The sequence below is a fragment of the Pezoporus flaviventris genome, unplaced genomic scaffold (assembly GCF_033815535.1).
Source record: "Pezoporus flaviventris isolate CSIRO_AGI_PZ_B2104156 unplaced genomic scaffold, CSIRO_AGI_Pfla_v1 ptg000007l, whole genome shotgun sequence".
In the NCBI taxonomy this organism is placed as follows: Eukaryota; Metazoa; Chordata; class Aves; order Psittaciformes; family Psittacidae; genus Pezoporus; species Pezoporus flaviventris.
This window is the reverse complement of record NW_026892555.1, coordinates 8,436,263-8,446,119: the sequence shown is the minus strand read 5'-3', so window position 1 is coordinate 8,446,119 and position 9,857 is coordinate 8,436,263. Positions and strand designations below refer to the sequence as shown.

Below are 9,857 nucleotides of genomic sequence, written 5' to 3'. Positions count from 1 at the left end.
TCTTCGGGACTTGGATGAGGCTTTGGGCAACCTGGTCAAGTGGAAGGCAGGGGGGGTGGAAATAGATGACCTTCAAGGTCCCTTCCAATACAAACCATTCTATGATTGCGTGATTTCAGAATCTCTTTGGTCTCCGTGTTCAGACCCATTATTCTGTGATAAAATTTTGTGTGGAATATATTTAGGCATTTTTATTATTTTATGTTTCTGAAGGCAGAACTCAGCTAATTACATCTGGCCTCACAATCCAATCCAATGGGTTATTTTCCAATGAAAATCATTATTTTTATCTTCTTACAATTAAACACTTTCCTGTTTTGGTGACTCTTTTCTTAGCAAAAAATAATGTCTCAAAATATGGAAAACAAGATTTCCTAACCATATTGTCCATCATTTGACAATGTATCTGATCCAGTGGTGATGCTCCCAAGAACCTCCAATTTTCATTAAGGACTAAGTAACAGGCTGAAAAAGCAAGGCCTGTATTTAGGAATAATCTGTATGTTGCACTCTATTAGTTGTGTGGGGTTTCATCTGGGGATTGTTGTGTAATTACAGGTTCTGCTGCTTCCATCTGTGAATTACTTTAAAGAAAATATTTACTGAGATATAACCAGCTCATTTGAGCACACAGACTTGATGAGAGGTTCATTTGTGCACTTTGCAGGTCACGATGAATCATGAGACTGTGATATACATTTACCACTTTCAAGGTGAAGTTGATTAGCCTTCACCAAAAAAGTTATCCTCCCTTTGGTACAGGGTTTGTAGCACCTAGGTGTGCCAGTTTAGCACCCCAGCAGGGCTGCCTCTGTTGTGGCACAGTAATACTTTGGGGTATCCCCCATCTTGGCCTCTCCTCCTCTTGAGGCAACTGAGCAGGAGTTAGCGGTGAGCTTTTGTACTTTAGCACGTACTCATTTTACAGCTTTAGACAATGTTTTAATGAGAGCTCAGATTGGTGAAGCTTTTAAGAGCTAAACTTTGGACAGTGACTCTGGAGAATTTGATTAGTGCCTTCATTGGACTCAGCTGGAGGCTCCAGACTTGTCATTCAGGTGTGATTCTGCCATCTGTTCGTACATGTCTTGTGCTGGCCAAGACACCTACTGCATTTGAGCTCTCCAAATGGGACTGACAGATATGACATAGTGCTTACAGTAGAGCCTGGTCCTCCTGGCTTGGGTACAAGAGGTCAGGTAGATATCAACATGAATTTTATCTGTCCACAGAGCAGTCACACACTTGTGAGGAGGACACCTTAGGCTATTTCAAGAGCGTACATCCAGTGGACTCAATGGAATCAGGGGTTTAAGGTGAGATTCATCTCTTCTATACACAGATACATCTGGGCAGATAGCAGACTTTAAAATCCTTTGATTGTGCTGACTAGCTTTTCCCTGGCTTTTATGGAGACCAGGCAATTAGCTTAGATGTTAGAATCACAGCGGGGTGTGGGGGGTGAGAGAGGTGGGGAGAGAGATGCTGGTACCATTTATTAAAATGTTGGAATTTGAATCTCACTGAAACATTACACCAGAAAATAATCACACTTCTTCTAAAAAAAATTAAACCCTTTTTATTTGTATATTTATTTTTATATATAAAAGAAATAAAAAAAAAAAGAACACAAACAAAATACTGATTATGGCAATTCAGTTTTATCAGCCCCCTCTGCCTGGGCTGCTGCCTCAGATCCACCAGGAGTAAGCAAAGTCCTCCGGTTGTAATGTCCTTTTATGATTCCAGAGTTATTGTTCTCATTAAGGATTTGCTTCTGTTTTTGCCTGTTAAGAGACTGTACAAGTCCTAATACAACAGCTGCTAATGAATACTGTCCAGTCAGTTTTCTTGGTTGTAAGATTAAAGGATTTGGTTGAACTCTTCCTAGAAGAAAATACGTTTTGATTTTTCCTTCCTGTTCACTGATACCTTTGACATAAATCTCTCCTCTGTAGTCGAAGGCAAATCCCCGGTCCTTCAGGATCAGATACGTTTCTTCAGGCACTTGTATTCTGTCACTAACACCTGTGCTGTCCATTCGACTTGCTAAATTAACCGTTTTGCCCCAGATATCATATTGAGGTTTCTTAGCACCGATAACTCCAGCTACGACAGAGCCATGGCTAATCCCTATTACAAATACAATAAATAAAATAAAAATGAGAAGAGACAGCCAGTTAGACAAGAATTGCTAAAAAACATATTTGCACTTAAGAAGCAGTTGAATCCTGGGTCAGGTACATTTATCTCTAAGCTTAAGGAAGAGGTGTGTATACAAAGAAAGTAAAAAAAAGAAGCCAGAAAAGCTGTAAAACATGAAAAGTGATATCCACAGCAACCACAGTACTTCTGTATCATCTGTATTCTGCACATTATTGCCAAAGCTCCTTCAAACTGATGCTTATGGAGTAAGAAAGATCTGTCTGGAAGGATCTCTCTGGGTATGCTCTTGTTGAAGGAAACCTTGTTGGTGCTATACAGTCAAGCGGGTGGCTTTTTTTTTTTTGGCCACTGATCCAGTCAACATGACAAGCCATCAGATTTACTCCTGCTATGTACCATAAATTCAGGCCATCTATTCATGTCCCATCTTACTAGCCATCCAGAATATCCCATCCCAGATAATAGCTTCCCCACTACAGCAATTCAGAGCTGCTGACACTGAACAGGACAGAACTGGAATTCAGTTTTTGTGCAAAACAAGGTTTAGGATAAGCTACTATTACCCCTTTACTGAAAAAGATTCTAAGACTGGGAGATTAATTAGAGGCTGTGCAATCACATATCAAGCTGGGGTTAGGTTTGGGCTCCCACTTCGCTTTTTGTGTTGTATCTATGGGATCTTTGCCAGCCTTGCTAAAGACAGTAGCTTAATTACGCTACTCATTCACAAGTCACTAAAACTTAGAGCTCCTACAGTCCCCAAATCAGCACCCATATTCTGCAAAGACAGCATTTCTTGTTTCTAAGTTTGCCTGGAATTAAGTCAGTTTCAAACCAGAGAATAGCATGTTAGGAGTCTATTAAATTGTACATGTCCTTGCAGTGCTTCTGGGGGGGGGGCACTTATGAGTGGATCGTTGCAGTCAAAACCTCATTTTAATTCTCATGTTTGAGCTGTGCTTACCAATACGGAGTTCAAAGTTGTTAAATGAATGCTTGTTGATCTCCTGTATGCTTTCATTCAGAGCTATGGAGAAGTCGGCCAGAGCACACAAATGCCCCCATTTGTCTTCACATTGCTGAGGAGTAATTTATAAAGCAAAGTTTTAGAAGTTTTTCATTTGCCCAGCTCCCACCCATCCTTACCAAGTATCTGAACTTGGAATTTGTAAGAACAGTCTCAACACACTAGATCCAGGAGAGGTAGGATATCATTAACAGTAATGCTTCCCATCTATGCTACAACACTTGTATACCTGGATACAGAGAAGCTTAGTGTACAAAAGGAAGTAATTTCCTGTCAATAATCTCACAGGCAATCATGGGAATTGATAAGGCATATGAAAGAGGTGTAAGGCTGAGAAAGGAAGTTTAGAGAGGATTGAGATAGCTCAGATGGAAGGGACAAAATCTAGTGAGAACTAGGGATAACCCACATAAGCAAAAGGAGTGAAAAATGTAATTTCCCTTTGCTGAAACTGTTGCCCAAAAACCACTCAGTTCCAGTACTCGGAGTGATGGACTAGTGGCAGGAACAATTGGGCAACCCAGGCAACCTGGGATGGGTTAAGCGGCAGAGGAAAAGCCATTCTGTAGCTCATTAATCACCTCTGCTTAGAGCAGTCAAGTCACTCTCTGCTCCTTTCCCTCCATTTCCATTCCTACAGGGCAGTTGATATACAGATATACAGGGGACCAGGAGTAGGTTTTGATCTTCACAGAACAGCAACAGAACAGATGACAGGGCAAGGACTCTCAAGGGAAAAAAGTAGGCAGTAGAGTTAAGAACAGCTGTGGTTTTGGCTCAACAGTGGCATGATTTCATCTCATCTATTCTGAAGCCAGGTAATTCTTTCATCAAACAAATTTTCAGGCCATAGGAACAGAGCATTGCATGTCCCACCCTGGGTAATGCAGTCCAGCGCTTTGCAATTTTTCTCAACTTCAGTGTTTCGTACTGAACATAATCACAGCAGGGGGCTGGAACTAGATGATCTTAAGGTGCTTTCCAGCCCTAAGTGTTCTGTGATTCTGTGATCTCCCTGGCATCATCACCCTGTTCTGTTCACACTGTGCTCAGTCCTTGTCCTCAGCTTCATTCAGTTCACAATATGCCAACCTCCATCAGCAGCCCTCACCTCTTAAATGCTGACAAGGTGATAGACATGTACGTATGAAGATTATTATATTTAAAGCATACATAAAAATTCCATGAGGCTATTATAGTTCAAGAAAAAGGATGAGTTAATCGGTCTTGGAAATGTATTAAAGATTTTCTCCCTTTGCATTTTTACCCACATTGAGTCAAAAGAAGTGGTTAGAAACTGTGTAGATGCAACCAGCTACCTCCCTGATGTTCAGTCCTTCTTTGCTCATATCTGCACAGAGGCATTTTGAGTTGAAAAAAACAAAAATCTCATGCTTGTCTTGTTTTGTGGGTTTCTAGCTGTCAACATCTCTTGTTACTCTGTAGGTGGGAGATGCTCAGCTAGTTACACTCTACATGTTTCATAATGTATTCTAAACAAACAGTGAAAATTTTCTAGTTTATAAGGCTCACACTAATCTGACTTCTGCTTCTCTGGCAGTTGGAATCAGCCTGGGGAGATCTGATTCCCACTCTGTGATTGATCTGGGGCAGCACACCTTTTTTTGTGGTGCTTTTCCTTGGGGAGAGGCACTGGTTACCAAGCAAGGCAGATTTCAGCAACAGCCGACTTCTCGATGGATGTATTTTATAGCCTCGTCTTATTCCTTTGGAGACCTTGTTTCCAAGCATATTCTTGGGTGCAATTATGAATAGATTTCTCTCATCTGACTTATCTGAGGCTTATGGCTGTAAATGTGCATGTGTCCTCTGTGGCTGATTTTACCCTCAGTTTGGTTCCTACCCTTGCAAGTGAGGGCAGTGTGCATGCATCTGGCTTTGTGATCTTCTTCAGTGAAATTGATGGGTCTGCTTTCTTTATGATTTCTAATAGATACATCTGTCTGTAGATATACAGCTACATAATCACAAAAACGTACAAATTCAATGTTAACCTTGCTCATGTATGCTGTCAGTTAATAGATCCTCTATTTTCATAGATTTTTGTAGGCTATCAGCCAGATTCCAGTCTGTTACAGTGGTAACCTTAGAGTATGTCCAAAGACCTGCTCCAGATTCACATCTGTGTGATTGAAATGAATTTTTTTTTTTCTCTCTTATAAACCTAAATTTGAGGAAAGAATCCGTATGTTCCTTGTTCCTGAACATAAGATGGCATTTCAATTCAAGAAGTGCAACTGTTGTCTGCCAGAAGCCCCAAATGTCTATTTTATTTTAACAAACACAACTCTGTGAACATCCTAAAGATAATGCTAATAATCTCTAAAATGAATGGTCAGACACAACAGAGCTCTGATCCTTAAAGAAAACCATTCTCTTACCTGTTTTTCGGGTGATAATCCTGACACGGCCATGTATGTGCTGCCAATCGTTTTAATTTTTTCAATATCTTGAAATCTTTCTTCACCTAGTAACTAATACATATGGAAAAAAAACACTTTTACTTCTGTAATTCTTAATTCAAAATGCTTCTACAGATATTGAAATGAATCATTACACTCATGGTATCTTCCAGTTGGTCATGACGCAGAGTTCATTCTGGGTTCTGGGGCACACTGAGCCCCTTTGCAAATCATCTACCCACAGAGAGCATTCAAACTAAGTTCTGCTATGCTCTGTAAAGCTGTTTGATAAATTATATAATGGATAATATAAGACATGCATATTCCAGCCTAACCAAAATGCAGATGAGTCCTATAACCATTGAAAATTAGTGAAGACAGACTTTTTGTGTATGTATGTATGAATATAAGAGGACTTGATCACTTTAGAGTTTTTTTAAATCTCTTTTGGAGGAACTCAGTTTGCAAATTAAGTGCAGCAACAATTCAGGTGACAAGACCAATGTTAAAGGGAATTCAGTCCACTTAAATCAACCATTTTAACCATCTTACACAGTCCATGGATGAAGGTAGATGCCTGCAAAGAACTTCTATGAGAGACCAAGTCCTCCTGTATCCCATGCTTTCCTATACTTGCTGTCAGACCTAACAGTGGTATGTCAATTGGGTCTTTCAGTCTGCACTTTTGTTGCGTATTTTCCCCTTCTACAAGAAATACAGGGAGCCAATGGGAAGTGGTAAAACCCAGTATCTATTTGGGACAACTATAGGTGCTAAATAGGCATAAAGGACTTGCCAGCTTGAGAATCTACAAGAGAAAGAATAAATTTAGTCTAGTGACTAAAGCAGTGACTGGAGTGGGAGTGACAGTTTGGTCCCTATTTCAAGTCTGTATTCAGTTTATCTTAGGGCTTTCCATGAAATAGAAGCAAGAGCCTTACAGTCCTTGAAAGACCCAAACAGAGTTTAGGTTATGAATCAGTGAATGATAAGAGAGCTTTATGTGGGATACGGGTAGATATCATCTCATCACAGGATTTAAGAAAGTGTTTGTTGGTGTTGATACCCAAATGCTTCATGATAAACAGTATGGTATCTCATAAATTTAGGTACCAATATGGTTAGGCGGTCCTGAAAGGAAAAAGGAGTTCATAGAGAAGAATTTCAAACTCTCAGTTCTAAAGGTTCAACTTAGTTGGGATTTGAATGAAAAAAAAAAATCCTGCTGTGGTCAAGCAAAAATTTAGTGAAGCATTTCTTCCTTTTTTATACACTGTCATGCTTCCCTTTTCCCACCGTGTGGGTTTGAATTTCCTGTCAATTAAAACCTAAAAGGATTGTTTCATTCAAAGGGAGAAACATACCAAAGGCATAACATGAAATATCCCAAGCCATTGAACTAACCACAGTGTACGTCAGCCGGAGCGTCAGGGTCTTGGAACCTTTGCTGTTCATGTACAGATATCACACCATCTGTCTCTAATGGGAGGCTGCATAGCATTGTGAGCAGGGAATACAAAGCCATATGGTTAATAGCTCCCTTCCAAGTCGGGAAAGTCCAAAAACTTGACCTGCTCCTCATTTTTCTTCAGGCTGCCAGAAAAGCCCATTATCTACGTTTCCCTCCTACAAGAACAGCTATTCCAACTGCTCTCTTAAAGAAAAAGATAATTTCTTGTAACTCTGCTTTTGTGAGCAGTCTGAGAGCACCAGGTGTGGGGGCAAAGGGAGAAAATGGTCTTGGTTAAAAACAGACTATATTTTAATTTCCAGATGGTTGCTGGAAGCAAACAGCACAGTAATTTAAAATGTATGAGAAATATCTAAAATTACTCTTTTTAAGAGAGAATGAACTTATTGGCTGTGAAAAAATTTAGAGGAAAAAAACCTCAAGTTATATATTTTTTTCTCATTCATTGTTGTTTCCAAATCTCTATTTTTAACCTGCTTTATCTTTGTCTGTTAGCTAGCTTCTTTCCTTCTCCAGGTAATGGTTTATTTACCAGTTACTTTCTTCACAGTGTGACAGGATGATGGATTTTGATATTAGGAAAAGATATTCCAAGTCAGTCTTAAATCAGCTGCTGTTTGTTACAACATTTAAATAGGTTTGCTAATTTGACAAGCTAGTCCAAGAACATTTTCAAACACTACAGTGTGGTTGGTATCTGAAAAGCAACTAATGGCTTGATGTCACTATTCATGCACAGCCAAGGTTATAAGGGAGGTCAGACCCTGGGATATACACGTACAATGAAACATGTACAAAGTAGTACAAAAGAGATGTTTCAGGACATGGCACACAACTGAGAAGTAATCAGCAAACTCTGAAAGCAGGATCCTGCATTCTGCTGAAACCTCTCTTAGTGGCAACATAATATATTAAAATCTGTTGTCATAAACACCATGTAAATCACTGCAGGATAAAGAAAATGGGGGAAAGAAGAGCCCATGAGGTAGAAAGCTCTTATTAAAGTGCAAATCCCAACAGTAACATCACTAAGATACATAAATGATAGATTAAAAAGTCTAGAAAGAACATTACATTAAAAAAAATCCTTAGAGACTCATAATCTTTAGGAAAAATGTTCCAATATTATTTTTTTTTGTGCAACATCTCTAAGAATGTATATGTCTCAAGAATATAGTTATATAAAAATGGTTAAGTATAAAGTAGATTTGCAATGGTTATATTTAGTTTTGATGAATGGACTGTTCCTGTCAACATCTATGTGCTTGGGTACAGAAGCTATCTATAACTGTATTATATAATGATGCTATATGTCAAATTAAATTAAAAAAATCCTTTTGCCAGTGTAAAAACCAGATTTGTGAGCCATCAGAGAGTCAAAATAAAACAAACCCAAACAAAAGCTCCAAGTAACTCTGTGCTTTAAGAAGAGTCAGTCACCTACTCTCCAAGGCCAACTTTTGCTCCAGGTTCTCCCAGCACTTTAAGAAAGACCCAATCACAGCTTGAGTCCTCTGTGGCCTCCTACCCCATGAAGTTTTTGGTGGCAGGATCTATTTCACCGTTCACTGCTTTTTGTTTGACTGACTTTGTCTCTCTAACATTTCACCTTTGAGATTGCTTAGACAGAATAAACTAATGGCATGGCCAATCTGGAAGTAGGTTAGCAGTCAACAGGGGATCACATAATTTCATTTACTACCTGTAGCAAGAACATATCTATTATTCAACTTAATATGTCTGAGGTATAATAAGGTCCCAAATTAAGTCCTTTATTAATTACAGAGCATGTGTTAGGGGCTTGAATGTAATATTGTGTTAGGGTTTTTGTTGAAAACCTTCTCTTCAGTAATCGCCACAACAGCAAAGGAATTTTGTGGTGAAGATTGCATGCACATGCATGACAAAATATCTTATAGCAATAAGCTTCACATTAAGTTTGAGCCTTAATCATTTTAATCAGATCTGGAAAGAAAAACAAAACTATTAATCAAGAAGCATGCTGACAGCTGTGCAAGATCTCAGGGTTAAGAAGCAGGTATTTATACCTATAGGGAAAAGAGTGCAGGAGCTTAGCAGGTGTCAGAGCTCTTTCGACAGGAGAGGAGTTTTGTTTTCCATTAAAATGCACAGGGTTGCATCCCTGTGAATTCTTCTGTTTCTCACTAGTAATTTTAGTATCTGACCAATTGTATGTTATCTTAACCCTGGTCTAGTATTTATGAGCTGCTAATCTATAAACATTCCCCATGAAGATTGCCCAGGATGAAGAAGGGTGAAGGTGCAGTTAACACCCTGATCTGGGTTCATATTTAGGTTCTACCTTCTGGCATGGGAATAGGTCTCTATGTTTTTAATAAAAAGGCAGGAAATTAGATAACCCCTGTGTGCCTTTGTTTCACAATTATGAAATTAATATAACATAGCTTCCACCAGGGGAGAAAATTGAAAATAAATGCTTCAAAACCTGTGAGAGGCCTTAGATTACTTGCTGCATAGGATGGAATAATAATTAAAATAAATAATAAGTTTTTTTCCCTAATCTCTTTTTCTCAGTCATATGCCTTTCACTTTCATCTTTTCCTCCAGTACAGTTCTCTGAAGCCCTTGGAGATAATTGCTCTTTAAAGCACAGAAAACCAACCAACCAAAAAACCTGTAGGCTAGATTTCCAAAGAAATCTTTTAAAGTAGGTCTGTTTAAAGTAGGGCTGAGGTAAAACTGAATAAATAATAATAAAAGAGACACTGATTGTCAAATCTTAATTCAG

At 38.9% G+C, this 9,857-nt stretch overlaps 1 protein-coding gene across 2 annotated transcripts in view; it reads right to left on the bottom strand.

The window, feature by feature from the left end:
- Positions 1–1,553: 1,553 nt before the first annotated feature.
- Positions 1,554–9,857, bottom strand: part of ADCY8 (adenylate cyclase 8) — a 119,808-nt gene continuing 111,504 nt past the window's right edge. For both annotated transcript variants that reach the window (XM_061447715.1, XM_061447714.1), the window contains 3 exons: positions 5,596–5,688; positions 3,131–3,245; positions 1,554–2,133 (listed from right to left, as the gene is read on the bottom strand). In XM_061447715.1, the coding sequence (XP_061303699.1) occupies positions 1,646–2,133; positions 3,131–3,245; positions 5,596–5,688 (696 nt within the window). In that variant the 3' untranslated portion in view covers positions 1,554–1,645. The remainder of the gene's footprint in view (positions 2,134–3,130; positions 3,246–5,595; positions 5,689–9,857) is intronic.